General features: G+C 51.8%; 1 protein-coding gene across 1 annotated transcript in view; it reads right to left on the bottom strand.

Annotated features, from left to right (window-relative positions):
- GSG1L (GSG1 like) overlaps nucleotides 1-24592 on the bottom strand; it is a 212263-nt gene that overhangs the window by 14754 nt on the left and 172917 nt on the right. The window contains exon 5 of the mRNA XM_058569796.1: nucleotides 11805-11972. Coding sequence (XP_058425779.1) covers nucleotides 11805-11972 — 168 coding nt within the window. The remainder of the gene's footprint in view (nucleotides 1-11804; nucleotides 11973-24592) is intronic.

Here is a 24592-nt window from a genome sequence, read left to right as displayed (position 1 = left end):
TTTGTAACCTGATTTTTTCACTTACCCATAAATTTCCAGCATCTTTTTATATCAGTACACATAAATCTCACTCATCTTTTTTTCCTCATAGTTGTATGTGAAATAATTATTAATATTCGATACCCTATTGATAGACATTCAGGTGTTTTCCATTTTTTTCACTCTTTCAAGTAATGTTGGCTGTGTATCTAGCAAATGGGGGGTGCTCCCCATCCCCAGGGGTGCTCAAGGCTGGAGTACTGCCAGTCATGAAGGTGCAACTGTATTCAAACACCGGATGGGAGGCTGGGCCAGGTAACTGAGCCCATCCTCATCCTGGAGCACCACTTGGTCATGTCCAGCGCCTCTGGGTGCTGCCACGTGGGGGACCTCCCACACCCTCCTGCATTCCAGAGCCTTAACCTTGAACCAAGTCCTGGACCCACCCCAGGCCCCCACTTCTCATGGCTTCTTATCCTGGGATCCTCTTCCTCCAGGCCTCACTCTGGGCACCTCCTTGGGCTCTGTTGGGAGCCTCAGCGCTAGGTAGAGGGGCCAGTGGGCACAGGAGCTGATGTTGAAGGAGAGAACCAGCCCGCCTGCCATGGCCCCTCCCCTCCCTGTCACCCAAACCCTGCTGCTGAGAAGCCCGAAGTTCAACAGTTAACATGTCAAAAAACACGGGCCAATTAGTGAGCATCTACTGTGGGCCAGGACTTGTGTTGCTCGGGGGGCCACAGGGACGACGCAGAGAAGCCCTTGCCCTTGAGAAGCTCACACCCGCTGTACACAGAAACAATCACAACTTAACGTGCCAAGTTTTGAGCTAGAAGGATGTTAAGAAGGTTAAGTGTGACTGACTGTCCAGTCTGGCAGTTGACAAACTTTTTCTGTAAAAATCTAGATGGTAAATATGTGAGGCTTTGGGGCCAATATCATCTCTGTCACAGCTACTCAATTGCCCCCGTAGTCCGCAAGCAGCCGCAGACAATACCAACAAGTGGGCGGGGTTCAGTAGACATTTATGTACAGCACGTGCTGGGCCCACTTGGCTCGCGGGACAGAGTGCATGAGCCTCCGGTCTAGCCAGTGGTTCTCAGCGTGGAGGCCCCCTGAAGTCCCCAGGGAGCTTAAATTAGCCGGGGATTGGGATGTGCAGCCCGGGTGGAAAACCACTTGTGTGGGGTCCAGCAGAGGCTTCAAGGAGGAAGGGAGGCCCCAGGACCGCTGGCTTCTCAGATAGGGAGCTGGGATCACGTCCGGAGGCCTTTCTGAGGGCTGTGCTGCCATTCGGGAAAGAGCTGGTTTCCTTGCACAGATGCAGCCCCCTCCACCAGATTCGCCAGTGAAAATGACAGATCTGCAGGAGCTTGGCAGCCGTCTGGTGAGTGGCTGCAGCTTGGCAGTGGTTAAGGCAAGGGCTGATGACCTTCCTGTGGCCCACGGGGCTTCCTGGCAGGAAACCCATGAGGACGAGGGGATGTTTGGGCGTGGCTGAGACCTCGAGCCCTGCAGAGAGGACGGATGGTGGCCGAGTGCAGCCCTGTGCAGCTCACCTGACCTCTCTGAAACCCTGTGATCCAGAGTTTTCTCTGGGGCAGTGGGCACGATAGTGGTGGCAGGAATGACAGGAAGGACAACCACCACGGCCCCACTGTTTGTTGCGAGGACTGACGCCCAGGACCGGCCCAGAGCCAGGGCTCAGAACAGGTTCCCCACTACTAGGTTTAAACTTGTTTAATCATTGGTCTTCTGGAACATTCTAGACTCAGAGAGAAGAGGATGGAGTTGATCTTATTCCCCACTTGTGGCCTCGGGGTCTAGCACAGCGCTTGGCCCAGAGTGTCCTGAGGAATGAGGACTGTTAGGAAGGAAGGGAGGGAGGGAGGCGGAGGGGACGAGGACGTGATGACCAGCAGCCTGAGGCTAAGCACGGCCCACTGGGGTCTTCCAGGGCGGCTGAGCTTCATGCAGAAAAAGAAGGAAGCACTGCAAATGTCACCAGGTGACAATTTCCTTTATCTGAACTGTAATTTCCTGCAGGAACTATTTTGTGCTGTCTGAAGACAAGCTTTTTTTTTTTTTGATGGTGGTGTGAGAAATTACCTACAAATCTAAATAAGTGTCTTGAAGGGTTAATGGGGGATGTTTGGGGGGAAACGCGGCTCAGAAGGGGCAGCGGGTGGACCCCGTGCTCTCGCTGTGTCGCTTCCCTCTCCAGGTCTCAGGCGGCTCCTCTGTGAGGGGTTTGAGTCTGGACGCGTCCTGTCATCTCCGAGTCTTGACTTCCTCATCTGATAAATGGGCATGATCAAGTGCCTCCCTCTTAGTGTGGTGGTGGGGACTAAATGGATGAATGAATGTACAGCTCGTCTGTCTAGAGTTCTGGAGCACCGTCATTACATTATCGCCATCGTCGCCATCCTCCTCCTCACGGCGGCCTTTATGGTCTGCCAGTCTGTGACTCCACCTCACGGTTTCCGACATGGAAGGATATTATTTTAACATATTAACCAACACTCCTTCCCCCCAACACACACACGCACCCCCTCCTTCCACTCCATCGTTTAGACCTGAGCCCCTCGTTGCCTCACGAAAGGGGTGTTTTGGAAGAAGCAAAGACAAGGCTTCAAAGTACCAAACATCTCTGGCTTTAGGGCAGAGGGAGGCCACAGGGGTCGCAGCACAGCCCTCCTTCCAGAAGAGACGGCGTCTCCCCAAATTGGGGACAAGGACAGTCAGAGCAGAAGCTGGGAATGAGTTGATGCTGTGGTGCCTCGAAGCGAATGAGCTGCAGCGAATGGCAACAACAGAGGAACCCGCTCAGACTTCTAAGTGAGAAACAAATACATTTGTAAATTGTTTAAATCCTCGTTATTCTGGGTCTCTCGACACCCATTCAAACCTGCGTGCCAACCACAGAGGCACCACCGTCATCATCATGGTGACTATCATCCCCATTTTACATGTGAAAATTAAAGCTAAGAGAGACTAGTAACTTGGCCAAAGTTTAGTGGTGTGCTGGTAATGTTAACGACTGGCTCTCCAGTGGAAAGAAAGAGCTTTGTAGTATTTGTGGACCTTATGGGGCAAATATGCCCAGCACGGCCGATCTGAAACTATCAATGTGACGTCACTGAGCGGGGAGCCACCGGGCAGACCTTCACACACTTCCCTCTCATGAGCCGACACAGATCTGCTCCACCCCTGCAGCTGGTTGCTGGCAGGTCCGGGATTTGAACTCCCGTTTACGGGTCCCTGGAGCTCAAGCATGTTTCCAGCATGTCCTGCAGATTCCCGGCTGGCAGGGGATTCTCAACAGACCCCCCCACCCCGGTACACTTGTGTTGTGAGGTCCTGGTGGAAGGGGGGGCTGGGAACCATCCCACTCTGGCTGTCCCAGAACTGCCAGCAGATGTGCAAACAGCTGTGTGGGGTGTGACTGCACTGTCACATCATCATCGTCCCTGTGACCCAGGGGAATCTGGCAGAGGCTGGGTTTGCTCTTCTTGAGAGAAGAGAAGGATGAGGCAAGGGACGGAAGCAGGGAGGCTCTGAGGATCTGAGGGTTTGAAGGTGGACCAGAACCAATGCCTCATCTCCTCCTCAGGAGGACCCCCAGTCCCTGCCCACCTAATTCCAGGGCCAACGTGGCCATGGCAGGTAGGGGCACTGGCGCCCACTAGGTCTTAGCTCTGCTGTGACAGGAGCCCCAGGGCCTCCCAGCAGTGTTCCCACCCCAGCATGCTCTCCACCCACTGGCCCTGTCTGCGCCACCCTCAAAGCCAGCCCCTCTCTCGCGGACCCCAGGCCAGCTTCTGTTTCCCAAATCTCCAGCCACGTCCTGATACAAATTAACAGTCCACATGCTGTGCTTCTCAAACCAGCTGATACAGGACTAGGTATCTCACCCTAATTTTCAATCTACCTTGGACCAGTTTTTTTAATAAAATACAACAACGAGTTGCTAGAAAATGAAATGGATAAAAACCACATACAAAAGGCAAGCTTGGGTATACCAGCAACATCACCTGCTGTGAAAGTTTCCAAATACACATCTCAATTTCTGTCCTTATGTCACTGTGCATGTTTGCACATGGGCACTGGTCCCGGGGTGACACTTTGAGCAGCACTGGTCTGTAGGACCTTTCTTTGTCCACTGGCCTCTGCCGGCCACGTCCACCTCCCGACCCCTGAGCAGGGCTGCACCTGCTCTGTCCTCCAGCCTGACGCTTCCCAAACTTAACGGTACCCACAGATCACCGGAAGAGCTTGTTAGAATGCAGTAGGTCTGGGGTTCTGCATTCCAACAGCTCCCAGGGGAGGTCGATGCTGATGGGCCCCGGACCACATCTGAGGAGCCAGGCACTGGACCCTTGGCTTTGGGCGTGTGGGGCTCTGCTCAGCTTCGGCACAGTCGTCCTCCATGTTCTAGGCTGTCGTCCAGCAGACCCAGGCCTCCAGTGTCCTGCCCAGAGTCCTGGCTACAAATCGGCATCACCCAAGAACGAGCAGTAGTGAAGGCGGGGCAGGGGGCGCCCCGAGCGCTCCCCGCCGGCTCCCTCCGCCTCTCGTTTCCCCTCCAGCTGGCTGATATTTAAGAGAAAAAGTGGGAGTTCAGGGAGCTGCCATTTTCCCAGATGTCTGTCCCACTTCCCTCTGATGGTTTTCCACTTCAAGGACCATTCTGCACATTCGCTTCCCTTTCATGGGGGTTGGTGAGCGATCTCATCCTGGGAGCCCGGCGAGGGCCCTGCGATCTCCACGGTGCCGTCTCTAATTTCTGGGAGGGGCGGCGACTGTACACGTCTACAGGGTTAAATCTCGAGGGAACCGTCACGGAGGACATAGGACACACTGATTTTTATATGATCCATTTGCAATCGAATAAAGGATGGAATTAAAAGGAACTTTGGCAAATAGATGACCACAAGTAGGAAATTAAGATTCCATAACGTCACATCAGAAGTGCCATTCTAAGATGGGGGAAACAAATGGGTTTTTAAAATGATTCCTTTTTTTTTTCTTTTCCCATTTTATGGGTCATATCATCATGATACAAAACCTTGGGAAGATACAGAGAAGACGAAGCTGTCCACGGTGCCAATGCCTCCCTGAATCTTTGTACACACAGAGATCTTTCACAGTTTCGTCTCCCGTTTCTCCAATGCTGGGTTTTAGAGAGAAACCTCTAGTTATTACTACCTTGAGACTATTTTCAGAACCGCATGGGTTAGATATCATTACTTTGAAAAGCGATCCCTGGCATTAGCGGAGTCCCCCCAACTCCACAGCCTCTTAGGGAGCTCTGAGGGCCCACGATGAAGTGGAAATCTCTAGGCTGGGTTTACCTCGAAAGCTGCTTCCTCTGCCCAGCCATGGCTCTGAGGAAAGAGAACAGGGGGCAAAGTCGCCGAGGTGGGCATGCCTGAGGCGACGTGCTGTCTGGCATGGCTGGGGAAACAGTGGGGAGAAGGCCATGCAAGCAAGACCACGGGCAGCTCCCAGAGGGCAAAGGTCACCTTGGCCTCCTAGACTGACCAGTGACACCCCACGAGGCCCCTTCCCGGAGGCCTTCCTCTCTGCTCTTTGTCCCTCTCTCCATCCATCTATTAGGAAATCAAGGTGAGTGGACGTGTGTCCCTGTCCCGTGGAGCTGGCTCAAGTCACTGCCGGGTTAGGGCTGTGACGTGTGCCGTCGGGGAGGGTCCACGGGGACATGTCCCAGGGGAGTCGATACTTGAGGTGCGGTCTGAAGGCCCAGCACCAACAAGGCAAAGAATGAGGGTGCACTGCAGGCAGGGAGGACAGCAGTCCAGAGGCGACACGGAGGCAGGCGAATGACCCGTCTGGGGAACTGTGGAGGTCCTGGGGGCGCTCTGTGCGGGTGGAGGGAGTCCGGGGTCCATGGTAAGGATAGGTGGTGGCCGCGCCCCATAAGTCATGGTGAGACGCTGGGTCTTTGTCCTGGAGCTGTGGGGTCACTGCAGTGTTTTAGGCAGAAAGATGGAGGTAGAGGGACCCTGATCATATGAGCACAGTGAAGGGGCACCTGTCTGCTGGAGGAGGACAGACGAGAGGGAGAAAGTCAGGTGTGGGATGTACATCTTCCCTCCACATCGGAGATGAGAGCGGACGAAGCCTTGGACTAGAAGGACGGGAGTGGACACGGAGAGACCTGAACTCACGGAAGGGGAAATGCACCGTCCTGGTGTGAACTGGATACGTGGGTGTGAGGACTTGCAGCTGTCGGCTCGCACAAGCAGGACCACGGGGGGGATGGATGTGGAAATAGGCCTGGGTTGGGGGAGACTATGATGAGTGAGTCCCGGCCATGCTCGTGTCTGGTGCCTTTGAGAATCCAAAGTGGAAACGCCAAAGAGGCAGCTGGCTGTGGAGTCAGGCGTTGGAGCAGACTAAGAATGTGGGAGTCCTGGCACGTGTGTGGCCACGGAGGCTAACATCAAATGAGGAGAGAAGAGGACCTAGAACTGACCCTGGGAGCATCGCCATTTAACAGAACGGAGGTGGGAGGGGGTTGGAGGGGGCACAAAGCCCAGGGGAATGGCTGGTGGGAGCACAGGGAAGAGGGTGTATGTGGAGTGTCAGGTCTGCTGGGAGCTGTTTTAGGGAGTAGGGGCTGGAGGGCAGATTGCAGGGGTCGAGTCGTGAGTGGGAGGTGAGGAAGTGGTGACAAACCTTTCTAAAAGTTTCCCTACAATGGACAGGAGAGAGAGCAGAGCTGGGGGGAGTGGGGTCCATGCGCCCCTCTGCACCAGTCACGGAGATGTGTAAAGGGGGGATCGGCCCCTCCACTGTGTGGGGATGACCTATGTCCATGCCCATCTCCCGGGGTCAGGGTCTAGCTGCTCTGTATCTGCAGGAGCCTGGTGAGGGCTGGCGCCAGAGGGAGGCTTGGGGAGGGTTCTCGCTCCACCTTTGCAGGGGTAGAATGAGAGATAAGAGATCCAGGTCCAACCCCCACCCCACCCTGCTCTTGAATCACACCAAACTGCTTTGAGTTTCCTAAATACACTTGTTTGATACCGTCCTGGCCTTTGCTCATGCTGTCGCCTGTGCCTGAGGACGCCTTCTCACGCCCACTGCCCAGCTGGTATGAGTGCTGCGCGTATCTCTACAAACTCGGCTCCAGGGTCTCGTCTGTGAAGGCTTTTTTACCCTCTACCAACCCCTGGGGCCTGAGCCCTCTGCCTCCAGGAGACCTCACAGGCACCAGCGCTCACTAGACAGAGCCGGGTGGGCGGGTCATGGAAGGACTGCACGGCGCTCCTCGCTCCAGCCCACTGTCACCATGCAGGACCCCGGCCCAGAGTGGCCAGGCCCCTGGCTTTCCCATGAGAAGCCGAAAAACTTGATAAAACCATGAAATCTCCCGATTTTTAAAACTCAGCCAAAATTTAAGAATTTTAAAACCACCACAGGGGCCCAACAAAGCACATCTTCAGGCGGGATTCTCCAAGGGCTACCACATTGCAGCATGCACTGGGCCCCTCTCCCAGGCAGAGCGTGTGTCTTACTTGCCCTGCATAGAGGGAAGTTTCTGGCAGGGGTGGGGGTAGGGGGAGAGGGACCCTCCCCAGCTTTGTGCCAGGGACTTAATTGCATCATCTCACGTAATCCTCAAAACAAAACTCTGAGGAAGGTGTGGGACCATTTTCCAGCCAGGAAAACTGAGGCTCAGAGAGGTGAAGTAACTTGCCTAGGGACTCACAGCTAGCAAACTGCAGAGTTAATTTCAACCCCTGTCTATTTCTTCCTGTCTTCCACAGGGCACACAGGCACCGCCCTCAAACAGCGCCTGCAGCAGGAAGCACTGTACAACTTTTGAATATGATTAACAGTATAATTATTATGGATAGTTAATAATGAACTTAGCGAGCCCCTACAGTTATGGTGCCGAGACCGAGTGGAAACCAAGAAAGATGAGCTCCCCGCTCTCTTGCGTGGTGTGCACATGGGAAGGAGGGAGACACAACAAGAAAGGCAATGAATTAACAAGGAAGTTCAGAGTGTGACAGCCCGGCAGAGCAAGGGGAGGTGACCAAGTCGGGGGGAGGCCGTCGGAGGAGTAGGAGCTGCCCCCGCTGGAAGCTCTGGGCCTTTTGCTCCCTGCTTTCCCCCTGTGGCTTTCCCGCAGGAGGGGGGATGTTTGTTCAGTCTGGCTGAATCCCCCTGGGGTCCAATCCAACAGGTCTCATTTTCCTCCACACGTTGTCAAGCCAGATCTGAACATCAAGCATTCAAGAAAGCCCCAATCTGCAAATATTTACCTTTCATTGAGCAGCCTCAGACCCTCCCCTCAGGAGACCCCATTAAGACCCCCTCCAAGGAACCACAGGCAGGGTGACGCTGGGAGAGTTTAATTCCAGACGTTTCTCCGAGCAGGTGAGGCTGCTCAGTCAGGGGGTGTAGGCTCCCCGCAACCAAACCCAACACGCGTGCGCACACACACTTTCTTCCACACCCCACCACATCTCAAAACCCCTGAAACCTGTTCAGAATCTGTCTGACTGCAGCTCAGACCTGCACTGGGCTCCTGCAGAGAACAGTCCAACTGGACACGGTGGGCCAGGTGGGGCGGCAGCTCTGTCTCCTCCTGCTCCATCAGCCCCGACGGGGCACCGTCGTGTCCCCAGTCAAGAGGACAGCAGGAGGGGCCTGGACGAAGCGGGATCCACAAATGACTCTCAGGGGGCGGCTGGAGACCCTACACCCTCTCCCAGGGCATGTGTCCCCCACACTCTCCTGCACGCACGGCCTGTCTCACACCTCGCCCGCCCTCAGATGGGCCTCTGCAGGCAGAACCTACAGATCAGTCCTGAGAGGCCTCACAGCAGTGACTGACTGTGACCTGGTTCAAATCCCAGCTCTGGCACTCATCCGCTGTGTGACCTTGGACAAGTCACTTCACCTCTCTGTGCCTCGCTCTTGCATCTATAAAATGGGGATACAATACTATCTATTACCTCACAGAGGTATTGTGGAATTAACTGAGTCACCTCTAGAGTACTTAGAGGAGTATCTGGCACAGGGCAAGTACCATGCAAGTGTTAGCTGCGGTTATTACCATGACTACTAGATTCCTAATATCTAAACTCCATCTCCATTTCCATCCTAAGCTAATCATTGCAAAGCCTACACTTCGCATTAGTAGCAGAAGGGACAGGAACTCACACACAAACGCCCTCCATATGTCAGGCACTGTGCCAGCACGTCACTGGGTTATCAAATTTGAGCCTTCCCAGGACGCCGAGGGCTCTGGCGTCTTTCATCTCTCCCACTGTGGGTCAGGCGAAACTGGCCCAGAGGGGCCCGGCGTCTTGCCCAAGTCACACAGCAGCGAAAGGACAGAACCGGAGACCTCATTCAGGGTGGGGGGCCTCCAGACCCCTGCTCTTTCCACAGCACCCGCTGTCCCCCAAGGAGTAGGAGACGGGGACAGGCGGGGCCTGGATCCCTGCCCTCAGGTCCCTGGCTGCGGTTTCAGGGATGCCGGCCACTGCAGGATTTCAGCCCTGCCGCTGGGCCACCTGCAAACCTGTGCAGAGATCTGCCCACGTGCTCTGAGCTCTTTGTAGGGAAGGCACCAAAAAAAAAAAAAAATTAGAACAGCCCAGCTAAGCTGAAATGCTCTCCTCAGAGAGGAAGGGAAATAAAATTTGATGAACCTCTGCATAATGTTCCAGTTATGAATGTGTACAGTGATATTCTGCACATATGCTGGGGAGCATTCTCGTCTCCCACATCGTCGGGGCCTGAGCCGTTAGGGCCCATCTGAACTGGGGCATCAGCCAGTGGCAGCTTCTTGCTGCTGAGACATGAAGCGGTCCCGTCTCCTGCCTCAGCAAAACAAGCTTGCCCACGGCTGCCCTGGGAGGTGGCTCTCTCGCAGCGGAGGGGACGACTGACACACTGCGAATGGGGTGGCTTTAGACATCAGGCTGTTTATATGGCAGCTATAAACATTTCCTGAGTGCCTACTATGGGCCCTGTGCTATGCCTTTCATCGCCACCTGCCTAGTGACCGTGCTCTGTCCACGGCCGTGGGCGAGGCAGGCCTGTGTGCCAGCCTGACCTCTCTGGCCACAGCTGACTGGCCCGGGACTGGACACTTGACCTGGGATTTGATGTGGGGGGCGCTGGGCTGCTGAATCTGCCCCAATGATGGTGGCGCTTGAGCTGAAAGGAGGCAGTCAGGACGGAAGTCTCCAAAGAGAAGAATTCAGGTGATCACCAAACAAACCCACAGAACATTTCGTGAGCATCTGCTAGGTGCCTGGCCCAGTTCTAGGTGCTCGGCGTACAGTGGGAAACAAGACAGCTCCTTCTATCACGGCTCACAGTCTACACACTATCGAACAGACAAACAAATAGAATAACGTCAGATTATGTCAGCTGCCATGAAAAAGTAGCAATGGGATAAACAGTGACTAGGACAGAGTGTATGGCATGTGCAAATTTAGACCAAGTGATTAAGGAAGGCCTCACTGAGCAGGTGACACCTGAGCTGAGACCTGAGAGAGCAACCAGGTGAGTATTCTACAGCATGTGCAAAGGCCTCAAGGTGGGGATGAACTTGCAGTATTCAGTGGACAGAAAGGAGGCCCATATGGCAGAGGAGAGATGATGGGGTCTGTAACAGTCAGAGGTCCCTGTGTGGCCCCCACCATGCACCTCCTCAGCTTGAAATCCTTCCACATGCCCCATGGAGAGTCCAACTCTTCTACACTGCCTGGCTCTGCAGCAAGTTCCCCCTTGTCCTCCTCAGACTCTGTCCTTGGTCCTGAGAACCTTTCAGTTCCTTGCCACTGAAAGGCATTACTGCATGTCCAATCAGCTCCCCCAGAAGCAGACTCCATGATAAGGATTTGAGTTCAGGTAGTTTATTTAGGAATTGATTCCAAGAAATATGCTATCCATCCATCCAACCATATATCCATCCATGCATCCATGTGTCCATCCAACCATCCATTCATCCATCCATCCATCCATCCGCCCATCCACCCATCCACCCAACCATCCATCCATCCATCCACCCAACCATCCATCCATCCATCCAACCATCCATTCATCCATCCACCCATCCATCCATCCATCCACCCACCCACCCATCCATCCATCCACCCACCCACCCAACCATCCATCCATCCATCCACCCAACCATCCATCCACCCAACCATCCATCCATCCATCCATCCATCCACCCATCCATCCATCCATGCATCCATGCATCCATCCACCCAACCATCCATCCATCCATCCATCCATCCATACGTACATACATACATACATACACACACACATACATAAGTACACCCACCAGTTATTATCACCTTCTCCATTCCCAGCTGGACTCTGAGGACCCAGCTGATCAGGTGTGGTCCCTGACTTTGAGGAGCCCTCCTCCTCTAGCAGCCATCACCAATCCCACTGCTGGGTCCTCTTTTCACTCAGTTCTGTGACAAAGGCCAAGAAGGAAACCTTGGTTCGGCCTCTGGAGGCGCCTACCTTGGTTCTAAGAAGCATGAGGCCAAATGCCAACACTCATACTCGGTTTCTCAAGCTCTGATCACATAAGCCCAGGGCAACCTCATGCCCCATGAAACATTAAAATGCCCCAGAAATTCCAGAAGAATGGGGTCCAAACTCTGCCTCACCCAGCCTGCCCTTTCTACCCCACCACCCCTCAGAACACTTTCGTCAGACCACTCACTCCAGTTTTTGAGTGGAGACCTGTGGCCACTGGGGCCAGCCCCTGGGCTTCAGATCCCCAGTGGTGGCAGAGGTGACCCACGTGCACTGACCTCTCCCGGAAGTACTTGATGGCCTCAGGGTCTATGAAGGTCGGCTCCTCGCGGTAGCCCTGCTCAAAGACCTTGCGCTTGTGCCGGAACTCAATGACCGTCTTGGTGTAGGAGTTGAGCGTGGTGACAGAGGCTGCCATGCAGCAGGTAAAGGAGCCCCACGCCAGGCTGCCAAGAGATCAGGAGAGAGGTGCACGGTGAGGGCGAGCAGGGGACAGGAAACCCCACCCACAGACATTCATTCCCCTGCACGGCTGCCTCCTCTGGGCCAGACCTAAGCAGGTGTTGCTGTAGAGAAGAACAAGACTCGGTCCCTGCCCCACTCACAGTCTGGTCTGGGAGACAGCATTATCTGCACATTGTGATGCAGACACGACAGAGCTCATTACTGGGAGGCAAGAAGACAGCAAGTTGTTCCATCCAAGGGGGCCCGCATCAGGGAAGGTTACCAGAAGACAACAAGCTCGCAGTGCATCTTGGAGGATGAGCGAGAGTTTGCCAGGGGAAAGAGTGTTCCAGGAGGGGAAGAGTGTGTGCAAAGGCACGGAGGCGGGAGGCAATAGGGAATGTTCTACAAACTGTAGAAGGTTTGGAATGCTGGAGTGAGGATGCGTGAGGAGGTTAGCGGGAGCTGGTGATGGAGTGGTAGATGGGGGCCAGATACCCTAAAAGCTGGTTTCCATGAGAGTTAAATGACCTTTGTTCATGGGCGACCTTGGGCGAGATGCTTCAGCTCTCTGCCTCATACTCCTCATGTCCATTTTAACGGACAGAACAACAGCACCACCTCACAAAGCTGTTGCAAGGTTGAAAGGAGATGATCCATTGAAAACATCTTGGAACAGTGCCTGGCACATAGTAGGCACTTAAGAAAGGTCTGCTCTCATTCCTATCATTAACATTCTTACTATACACTGCTGGCTGACATGGTTTCCAAGCTCTCCCTCTGAGAGCTTGTTATAATGACCTGCGTGGCTCTCTGCTCCACACTTTCCCCATGCACAGCTGGGGGCTCCTGGCTGCGCTCACCTGATGTGTATGCTGAGCCAGCCCAGAGCTGGAGAATCTGTCCTGTCCATGTCTGGAAAGAAGGGAAGGATCGTTTGTGGCTAGGAGGCTCAGCTGGCCAGGATGCTGGTCTTCCCTGACCCACTGCCCCTTCTAGAAATGGCCATGGGCCTGATTCCTCTGACCAAGACCATGCGGTAACACTTAGAACCAGGAGTGGGGTACCCGCCTTGCTCCAGTCACATCTGATCTGGTTTCCGGGTCCCTGTTCCCCAGTCTCTGCCTTGATGACTGGTTTCTTCCACATCAAGGGCTCAGTTTTGTTGTTCCCAACCTCGTATTGTCTCAGAGCCTCCGGCCTCCCCTTCCACCAGCTATGCGTCGGGTCTCAACACCACCATCCCTGCATTCCTCAGGGTCAGTGCAGCCCACCTCCCACACCCACTGCTCTTCTCTTTGTCAGCCTCAGAGCACCCAGACGGAAAGCAAGGGAAATCCGAGGATTCAGTCTTTCAGGGATCCCCAATCATTATCTACTCCTATTGCCAAACCCATGAATGGATTCCCATATTCTTTTGATAAGGAGCTAATTGGATCTCCCAGAAGCTCTGCATATCCATAATAGACAGCTGTGAGGTGCCAGTCTGGCCCCTCTAAGAACCGCCCTGTCCATCAAAGGGTCCAGTAGGTGACCCCACCCTCCTGTTCATAGATGATTGGATGAGGGCTGAACATCTGACCAAAGCTGGTCCAGTCAGACACTCTCTCCTCCGAGCAATGATCCGGGAGTCTGCTTGAACTAGAGGCATGGGAGTTGAGAGCGAGGATGGAGCATGAAGAAGCAGGCTTTTCCTGGGATTCCGTGAGTATACACACGTCGGCTTTGCCTGACCAGCATCCATCTGTTAAGGGATTGCCCCTTCCCTCCTCTCGGGCCATGTGGTTTGCGTGGGGCTGGCCTCACCCCCAACCCTTCGGGGTGAGCCCACGACCTAGGCCTGGCCGATGAGAGTGTCGCTTCCCTCTGGCCTCAGTCACCGGTTCAGGGATGGGCATGTGATACCCAAGTCAGGCTAATGAGACTCAATCCCAGGACTTGCGCTGGAGCCATCGGGAAACAGGGCCCATCTTTCTTCTGGAGGCCAAGCTGGTGGGATTTGAGCCAGGACTGCTGGGGGCCGTCTTGCCACCATGCAACCTGAGGGTGAAGCTGAAGTAAAAGAAAGGAGAGCCACGAACAGGAGCCACGTCCCTGAGCTGACGCCAGTACCCCTGGACTTCTCAAGTTACGGGAGCCCAAATTCCTTTTCCAGATGTGTTTTCCCTTAAGCCGGTTTGAATTGGGTTTCCGTCATTGGCAACCAAAGTTCTTACACAACTGCTTTCTATAAATTCCTTTCTTTTGCATAAGTTAGTTTTACAGTGAATGTCTAGTCTTTCCAACCAGGGGTCTTAACTCTGCCCAGGCCCGACTCCCAACTCTGGTGACTCAACCAGAGGAGGAGCGTCACTCTCCATCTCACACTCCTGTTTAATCTCACCACAGCCCTCGTCACACCCTGTAATCCTCCTGCAGACTTTTTTCCTATTATTTATTTTTCTTTGTTTTTAAATTAAACTCTTTATTTTGAGATAATTATAGATTCACATGCGGTTGTAAGAAAATACAGAGAGATCGGTGTACCCTTGACTCAGTTTGCCCCAAGGGTAACATCTTGCAACTATAGCGCACAACCAGGATATTGACACTGATACAGTCAAGATGCAGAATGTTTCCATAAGTCACCACAGTGATCCCTTTTGTTGCCATCTTATAGCCACACCCACTTCCTTCCCAACCTCTGGCAACCACTAATCAGTTCTTCATTTCTATAATTTCGTCATTTCAGGGATGTTATATAAATGGAATCACACAGTATGTATGTTTGGGATTGGCTTTTTTTCACTCAGCATAATTCTCTGGAGAGTCATCCACGTTGTTGGGTGTATCAACACTCTGTCTTTTATGTTGCCGAATAGGATTCCTACCAGCAATGTGTGAGTTTCTCCACATTCTCACCAGCACTTGGTGTTGTCACTATTTTTTTTTATTTTAGGTATTCTGATAGACATGTAGTAATATCTCCTTGTGGCTTTCATTTGCATTTCCCTAGTGGCTAAGGGTGCTGAACATTTTCTCATTTGCTTATTTGCCATCGGTGTGTCCTCTTCAGCAAAATGTCTGTTCATGTTTTTTGCCCACTTTCTAATTGGTTTGTTTTGCTGTTGCTGTTGTTTACTGTTGAGCTTTGAGTGTTTTAATCCTAGATACTAGTCCTTTGTCAGACACGAGGTTTACAAATATTTTCTCTCACTCCGTAGCTTGTCTTTCCAATGTCTCATCAAGATTTTTCACAGGGTGAAAATGTTTAATTTTGATGAAATCCAATTTATCAAGTTTTCCTTTTATGCTTTTGATGTCAAGTCTAAGAACTCTTTGCCTAGGTCTGGATCCCAAAGATTTTTCTCCTAAAAATTTAATAGTTTTACATTTTATATTTAGGCTCATGATCCATTTGAGTTAATATGTATATAAGGTATAGAGTTTAGATCAAGACTGATTTTTCTGCTTATGAAAGCCCAGTAGCTCCATCACCATTGTTGAAAAGGCTATTCCCCCTCCCCTGAATGGATTTGCACCTTTGTCAAAAATCGGTTGGGCATTTTTGTGTGGCCTATTTCTGGGTTCTTTGTTCTGTTCCATGGATCTGTGTCTATCCCTCCAACAATACCACACAGTCTTGGTTACCATAGCTGTATAATAAGTCTTGAAATTGGGTAGACTGATTCCTCCCACTTTATTCTTCTTTTTGAAAATTTTTTTTAGCTCTTCTAATTCCTTTGCCTTTCCTTATAAATTTTAGAATAATCCTGTCTATATATGTAAGAAATCTGGCTGAGCTTTTGATAGGAATTGCATTAAACCTGTATACCAACTTGAGGAGAACTGACCTCTTTACTATGAATGTGATCTATCTCTCCATTTATCTAGATCTTCTTTGATTTCATTCACTGGCTTTTTGTGGTTTTCAGCATAAAAGTCCTATAAATGTTTTGTTATATTTATGCCTATGTATTTCACTTTTTTTAGTGTAGATGGTATTGTATTTTTAATTTTGTTGTCCAAGTGTTCATTGCTAGTTAATAGAAATATAATTAATTTTTGTATTTTTATCTTGTATCCTGAGACTATACTGAACTCATTTATTAGGTCTAGGCATTTTTTTTCATAGATTTCTTAGATTTTTCTACATAGATAATCATGTTATCTGCAAATAGGTGTAGCGTATTTCTTCCTTTCCAATCTGCATGCCTTTTATTTATTTTTCATGCTTTATTGCACTAGCAAGAACTTCCAGCACCATGTTGAGTGAGACTGGTGTTCCCAATCTTAGGGAGAAAGCATTCAATCTTTTACCATCAAGTATAATGTTAGCTGCAGGTATTTTGTAGATGCTCTTTATGAAGTTGAGGAAGTTCGCGTCTATTCTTAGTTTTCTGAGAGTTTCTTTTTTTAAAAAAAATTGTGAGGGGCCAGCCCGGTGGCACAAGTGGTTAAGTGCACACACTCCGCTGCAGCGGCCCGGGGTTCACAGGTTCGGATCCCAGGCGCGCACTGACGCACTGCTTGTCAAGCCATGCTGTGGCGGCATCCCATATAAAGTGGAGGAAGATGGGCATGGATGTTAGCTCAGGGCCAGTCTTCCTCAGCAAAAGAAGAGGAGGATTGGCAACAGATGTTAGCTCAGGGATAATCTTCCTCACACATACACAAAAAAAATCATGAATGGATACTGAATTTTGTCAAACATTTTTTCAGCATTGATTGATATCATCATGTGATTTTCCCTTTATATCCCTTTATCTTCCCCCATTAATAATATAACTGCCTTAAATATTTCCTCTGTGTACATTTAGAACTGCATCAGACCATGTTATAATTTTTGCTTCAACCATCAAGCATGGTTCAGAAAACTCAAGAGGAAAAGTAAATTTTTTCTTTTTTCCTTCCTGATGTTTCAAGAGTCCTTCAAAAAAATTTTTTTTCTGCTTAGAGAACTTCCTTTAGCCATTCTCTTAGGGTAGGTTGACTGGCAACAAATGTTCTTAGTTTTTCTTCATCTGAAAATGTCTTGATATTCCCTTCCCTTTCCTGAAGGATATTTTTGCTAGAAATAGAATTCTGAATTGACAGCTCTTTTCTTTCAGCACCTGAAACACTCTGTGCCTCTTCCCTCTAGCCTCTGTGGTTTCTGATGCAAAATCCACTGTCATTTAAATTGGTTTTCCCCATCATTAAGGTATTGTTTCTCTTTTTCTGCTTTCAATATTTTTTTCTTTGACTTCAGTTTTTAAAAGTTTGACTATGGTGTGTCATGGTGTGGATTTCTTTGGGTTTATCCTGTTTGGAGATTCATTCAGCTTCTTAACTCTGTAAGTTTATGTCTTTTACAAAATTTGGGGAGTTTTCAGCCATTATTTCTTTGAGTACTTTTTCAGCCCCACTCTCTCTCTCTTCTCCTTCTGGGACTCCAATGTTAGATCTTTTGTTATAGTCCCAGAGGTCTTTGAGGCTCTGTTCCTTTTTTTTTTTAAAGTCTATTTTCTCTCTGTTGTTCAGATTGGGTAATTTCTATTGTTCCATCTTCCGGGTTACTGATTCTTTCCTCTGTCCCTTCCATTCTGCTATTAAGCCCCCCCACTGAGTTTTTTTTTTTTAGTTATTGTATTTTTCCAGTTCTAAATTTTCACTTGTTTCTTCTTTATATCTTCTATTTCTTTCCTGAGACTTTCTATTTTTTATTTGTTTCAAGGGTGTTCATAATTGCTTGTTGAAGCATTTTTATGATGATTGCTCTGGAATCTATCAGATAATTCTAACATCTCTGTCATCTCAACATTGGGATCTATTGATTGTCTTTTTTCACTGAAGTTGAGATCTTCCTCATTCTTGGTATGGTGAGTGACTTTCAGTTGCAAACTTGACATTTTGGGTATTTTTGATTAGATTCTGGATCTTGTTTAAACCTTCTTCTTTAGCTGGTTTTCTTTGACACCATTCTGGCAAGGGAAGGGGGAGCGTCCCATTGTTACTTCCAGGTAGGAGTAGAAGTCCAGGTTTCCCCATGGGTCACCACTGACATTTGAGGTGGAAAGATTCCTGGTTACCGTGGGGCAGGGGTGAGAGTTCTGGTTGCCTCAGGCCTCTGTGGACACCACCCTGACTGGGAGGGGCAGGAGTGCCTCATTGCTGCTCTCCAAGTCGCCTCCATCGACACTATGGAGAGGGAGACGGCCTCATCACCACTGGGTAGTGGTAAAGATCCTGACTCTCCCCTACTTGTCCTCTGACACCACCCAGCAGGGAGGGGGAGGAGCACCTTGTTACTGCCTGCAGGCGGTGGGGGTCCAGACTCCCATGGGGTCTCCCCTGACACTGAGGACTGGGTGGGGCCTGTTACTGTCCGGCAGGGTGAGCGAAAGTCCCAGCTCCCTACTCTGGCACCAGCCCAGCAGGCGGGGCTGGGTTGGGTGCCTCATTACAGCCTGGCGAGGTAAAATCTAAGCTTGGCAATGGGGTGGGGGTGCGGGGGACAAACCACAGGGGATTTTTTTCTGCAATGTAAGACTGTCTAGAGCAGTTTAGCTAAAAGTTTTCTGTCTTGGTAGGCTGTCCGTTTTCCTGGTCTTTTGGGTAGAGAAAGCAGACTTTTGGTGGCGCTTTTTTTTTCTTGTTGTCTGTGCCTTTGGCATTTCTGAGTTGCTGACTTCTTCATCTCCAAATCTGGGATATATGAGACAAAACGTACTCACCAATGTGTTGTCCCTCTGTCCCTAGCCAGCCCACGGTTTCCTCTCCACCTTTCAGCGTCTTCCTCTGCTTGTTTTATGCATAATGTCCAGGGGTTTTAGTTGTACTTAGCGGGAGGAAGAGGGGGACGTCTGTCACTCCGTCTCCCCAGAAGTGGTCGTCTTTATTTGTTTCTGGATTGCCTTCCTGCACACACCAGAATGTCAGCTCCATGAAGACAGGAGCTTTGTTTTGCTCACTGCTGCATCCTAGCACCTAGAACAGTGCCTGGCACACAGTAGGTGCTCAATAAATATTTGTAGCGTGAATAAATACAGATAAATAAGAACAGATTGAAAACTACAGATATAAAAACACTGTTCTGGCTTTAGCATGGGCCAGGGGCTCGGGGCTGCATCGTGAGTCTTCCTCCTTCCTGCTCCCCTCACAGGCAGACCCCCCCATCCAGGCCCCCACGAAGGGCACAGTTTGAAAACATTGGGGCTGGAACACCTGCCGGGGGTTGCCGCTTGCACTTCTGAGCTGGTGCAGTGAGGGATGTGGGTGGCTGGCCTGGTTTTGGTGCCAAGAGCAGGGTGGACACGGGTGAGGAAAAGGGAGGGTAACAGGGGTGGGGGAGTAGCTGTCCACTCCTCTCTGTCCTCTGGGAGCTGCAGGGCGGGGCAGGGGGACACTGGGGGCACAGATTCAGAGATGCACGGATGCCACCTTGAAATCTACCCCGGGGCCCTGGGAAGACTGTAACTGATCACTGAAGGAGGCAGCCCTAGGCCACCTTTGGGCCAGACGGGCACAGAGTCACTGTGCGGGGCAGGACGCCAATGCTCGGTCCAGGCCACCCTCAGTGCCTGAGTGCCGATGGGACCAGGAGCTGACAATGGCAGGCTCTGGGGGCCCAGCCAGTCCATCCATGGCCAGCAGGACACCCTTGGGCAGCCACGTCTCTCTTTCCCCTCCCTGGCCTTAGAAAAAAGGAGGCCAGAGCCACCTGTGCCAGGGGGAGATGAGAAAGAGCGAGAGCTTTCTGCTGACTACACGCCTCTCAGTGGTGGCACCAGCAAACACACCCTCTCTAGTGGCTCTTTGGGGCCAAGGCTCTTCTAAGGTCACAGCAGCAGAACCGCCCCCCTCCCCCAACACACACACACACACAAGGGATCAATCTGCTGATATGTCAGCTAAGCCCTGCAGAGAGGGCAGGGCGGCTGGGGTTCCCAGAGAGGGATGAGGCTAGCATGCTATTTCCACAAAGTTGTGAAGACTGGGAAGGGGGGGAGGGGAAGAGAGTAGGGTAGCAGTGAGGCTACCACACTCCACACAGATGGGGCCTCAGAAGCAAACAAAGAGGCACCATCCTCCTGGGACCTGGCCCAACTTGCTCCTCTTGCTGTGTGACCTGGGCCAAACTGCTTAGCCTCTCTGGGCTTCTAGCTCTCATAAGCTACAACTCCACAATATTCTACTACCTCAGTCTGCAGAGTGAATGCTCAGGATTGGTGTTTCACGGTGTGTTGCAGTAGGAGGGTCACTTTTTCCATCCCTCTCCCTTTTGATCAAATGCAAAATAGGAGAACAAAGTGCCTAGCTTTCCACTCTCCCGCCATCACCAGGAAAACCGACATGTTGACATTCCAAGCAAGGCTCACAAACTCAAATTCCTGCAGGGTCAGATGGATGACTAAGCGAGGAAAGTGCGGGTAAGTGTAAGGCTGTAGGGGGCGGTGGGGACTGGGGTGAACTAGAGCATATGCCCCATCTAAAGGCGGCAGCTTCTGCTCAGATTTAACTGCCCACTGCCACGTGGCAATGCAAGTTAGGCACGGACATATCTTCTAGCGCTCAAGAGAAGCCAGGAACCTGGATTTTTTATGTAACATTTTTACCTTTTAAGATGTTAAAAAAAATATACAAACTTTTAAATAACACTGTGGCAGGCCAAACAAAGCATCTACAGGATGGGTTTGGCCCTGGGCTGCATGCAGTTTGCAGCCTCTGAGGCTAATTATGTGATTCGGGCCTTTGTCCTTTCTGAGGTCTTGTCCTAGTCCCCGAATTGGGCACGGTAACTCCTCCGTGGGACGAGACAGCTCAGGGCTTGTAAAGTGCACAAAGTAGGTGGCGACCAACATTATTAGTCTTATCTCCCCCCTTCCCCCTTCCCCGGGGCCTGCCTTGGCGTTGTCACAGGCAAACAAACCTGGAGAGAGCTGAGCCACAAGGCTGAAAAGAGGAGCAGCAGGAGGGCTGGGGGGCCTGGGGCTCAGGTTGAGGATAGGCTTCCGCAGCTTAGTCAAGGCCAAAGTGGGGAGTCAGGGAATAGGGGGAGGGCACGGCCAGGGCTAAACTCTAAGAAATACTAACTTCCTGGGAAGTCCAGTGGGGGTGGAGACTGGGGAAAACAGAAAGCAAGGGGCTGCCTGTGTACCCACCGAACGACATCCTCTAGGACGTTTGGGGACGTGCCTCCCAACAAGTGAGAGCAGCATTACCAAAGGCTCATTGTCACCATTTATAATCACTGCCACTTAAGGAGCACTTATTGTATCCCAAGCACTTTAAGAGATTGGTCTCACCCAGTCCTTACAACCACTCTATTAATCAGGCATTACTACTGTCTGTACTCTGGACAGGAAGAAGCTGAGAGGTCGGGTTGCTCGCCTTCAGTGGCAGCATCCGTCGAGCACGTTCTCTGCGCTGAGTGCCGCCCGTGCGTGATCTCACACGGTCCTCATGGCAGCTCGTCTCCAGCGATGGCCCCCCACGAGCCACACCTCCTGGGGTCTGTGCAGCCCCTTCCCCTTGAATCCAGCCCCATCCCCTGCTCTTGGCCGCCAGAAAGCAGCAGAAGTGACTGTGTGACTCTGAGGCAGGGTCATAACATAAACTTGCAGCTTCCGCTTGGATCTCTTGGAACGCCCGCTCCCCAGGGAGACCCAGCCCCCGGGCTCGAGAAGCCGCTCCTGCTGACAGTCTAGCTGAGCTCCAGCCACCAGCCAGCACCGACTGCCAGCGCTGTGCGGGGCCACCTTGGATGCCCAGCTGGCCGTGCCCCAGATGCCTCCAGCCCCAGCCAACATCCGACTGAAGCGTCGTGGAAGACCCTAAGCCAGGACCACCCGGCTGAGTGCAGTCAACCCGCTGAACCACAGACATAATCAGAAATTTTTATTTTAAGCCATTAAATTTGGGAGGGATGTGTTATCCATCAACAGAGCACTGGAATAGCACTCACAAAACCCGTGAGGTAGAAACTCAGGCTGCCCCATTTGACAGCTGAGGAGACGGAGGCACAGGGAGGGTAGTGACTTGGCCGAGGTCCACAGCTGGTGAGGGACAGAGTGAGGACATGCTCCCGAGCTGTCTGACTCCAGGGGCCGCCCCTCAACTAGCCCTCCACACCGCGTACAGCCCCCCAGCAGTGCGCGTCAGGGTGAGGTTTGGACTGGGCTGGCGGACTCCTAACCTCAGAACCTTCCCCTTCCTGTGCAGGTGTCCCCCCTGGAAGCTGGTGCCTGGCATCAGTGGAGCCCCTCAGAAGCCCTGATCCCCTGAACTCCCCAGCCTGTCCTTCCCCGCTGGGCTGGGAGACAGAGCTGGCACTGTCTTGCCTCGGAGCTGGTCTCCTCCCCAGGGCCTCGGGTGGGGGCAGGGGAGGCTCTGGGGCCAGAACGTTGACAAATGGCCTCACACACATTAAACAAGAGAGATGACACTGCACAGCCCTGGCGAGGCCCCAGATGCGAGGGATGAGAAATGGGGCTGATCCATCTTGCAGGCCTCAGTGACAAGGAGAAATGGATCAGCCCTAATAGGGGCTGCACATGGGACCCTGGCCTTAAATAAGTCAAATGGGAATTTGATGCCCCGAGGGAGGCCAGCCCTGAGGGGGCAGGGGAGCCTGCGGCTGACACCAGCAGGCTCTAGACGCCGAGTGCAGGGTGGAGAGCCAGCTGCTTCTGGAGAGAGAGGTCTGTGGGAGGAGGGTGTTCGGAATCCTGAGCAAGTGATCTAAACTTTCCGAGCCTCATTTTCCACGAATGTAACACGGCATTATTGTACGTGTTAAGTTTCATGTCACTAATGGTAACAGTAGCAAAGCTGGTGTTTACCGAGCACGTCCATGTGTCACAGTGTGCCGAGCACACGCGACCTGTCTTACCATTACCCCATCATCTCACAGAGGCGGAATACAGAGGTTGAGAGCATGGGCCTGGAGCCAGACTGCCTGGGTCCAAATCCCAACTCTGCCACTCACAGGCCGGATTACCCTGGACAGGCTACTAAAGTGCTCTGTGCCTCAGTTTCCCCTCCACGAAGTGCCCACCTCATAGCACTGTTGTGATGATGTCACACCAGTGCTCAATACATGAGAGATTATCACACACGTGATCAACACTCAAAAATGTTCGTTCCCTTCCTTTGTCTCCTCTAGCTCAGGGTGACGACCTTGACGCTCTCAGGCAGGAACCACTGGGCTGGGGGAAGCGTTGGGTCAAAGGGGGTCAGAGCCTCAGCTGGTTTCCCTGGGATGGTTCTACTTAAAAGGATCAGGGATGGTGTTGATGGGTCAAGGGCCCTTTAAGGCACATGCCTCTAAGGCAGCAGAGCCAAGCAGAGGTGGGAAGGGGCGGAAATGGTGTGAAATGGGGTCTTTCACAGTCAGAGCCCTTCCTGCTCCATTCTGACCACCTTTCCCCCAGATGTTCTCTCACTGCCAAGTCTTTGCACCTGCGGTTCCCCCTGCCCAGCAGACTAAACTATTCCCTCCTCCGCCAGTTTGCCTGACCCAATTCTTTCCTGAGGACCGCCCCCAGGGAAGCTGGGTCGTGACCCCTCCTCTGTGCTCCCACAGCTGTCTGTGAGCTCTCCACTCCACATCACAGCACAGTTCAGAGCATCTCTTGTTCAGTTGTCTCAACCTCGTTACAACGCTGTCTTGGCCTCTGCTGTGCCCCCGGCACCTAGAGACTGGCTGTCCCTGAGTAAGTGGCTCAGTAAATATGTGTTAAATGATGGAGTGGATAAACGGTCCCCTGCCACCAGAACCAGACCTGCAAACCCTGCGTAACGGACAACCGTGGTCATTATCTTTCTGGCACACAGTCCTTCTTCTGGATAACAGCCCCCTCCACGCCCCCATCCCCAGTTTTCCACTGGGGGACCTCTCCTCCTCCTCTCTCTGTCCAAGGGTTTGGGTGGGGCCAACCCCACCTTCTGGACCATGTGACTCAGGCCAGACCAATTAGAGCAGTCCAGCCACCAGGGTCTAAATCACTGGTAGAGGGATGCTCACATGACTTAAGCTAATCCAATGAAAGTCATAACCAGGATTTTGGCTGGAAATATTAGAAAGAAGCCCCATCTCTGCTGGTATTGCTACATTTGTAAGATGTAAGCCTAGAGCTGGGCATGGTGACCATTTTTGCTACCACTTGGGGAGAAGCTGCTTGTGAATGAAGCCAACACAAAGGGAACAGAGACAGGAAAGAGGGAGAGAATGACTGAGTTCCTGATGAATCACCTGATCACCTGGATCCAGCTGTGCCTGAAGCAGACTAGCTCACCCAGCAGCCATTCCACCCACTGATCCTTTGAGAGTTTTTGGCTCATTCCTCGCCCCAAAGGTAGGCCTGGTCAAATTGAACCAATGAGCTCATGACATTCCCCCAGCCGTGATGATGATTCAGGAGAGAGAAAATGACCTAAGCTGGGCTCATCAGAGAGAGGCTTGGGACTTTAGTCAACGTTGGGAAAAGAGAAGCCCTTTCTCCTCCTGTATGTGACGGAAGAAGTGCCAGTCTCAGGAGGAGCTTTCTCACCATAGGAGGGAAGCCTGACCAGGGACAGGGTTAACATGTGAAGGGGGCAATGCTCAGCTGATGACAGAGGAAGAGAACTCAGCCCTGTTGACATCAGTGACCCTGGATCA

Source organism: Diceros bicornis, chromosome 26 (assembly GCF_020826845.1).
Source record: "Diceros bicornis minor isolate mBicDic1 chromosome 26, mDicBic1.mat.cur, whole genome shotgun sequence".
Lineage (NCBI taxonomy): Eukaryota > Metazoa > Chordata > Mammalia > Perissodactyla > Rhinocerotidae > Diceros > Diceros bicornis.
This window is presented reverse-complemented; position numbering and strand designations above follow the sequence as displayed.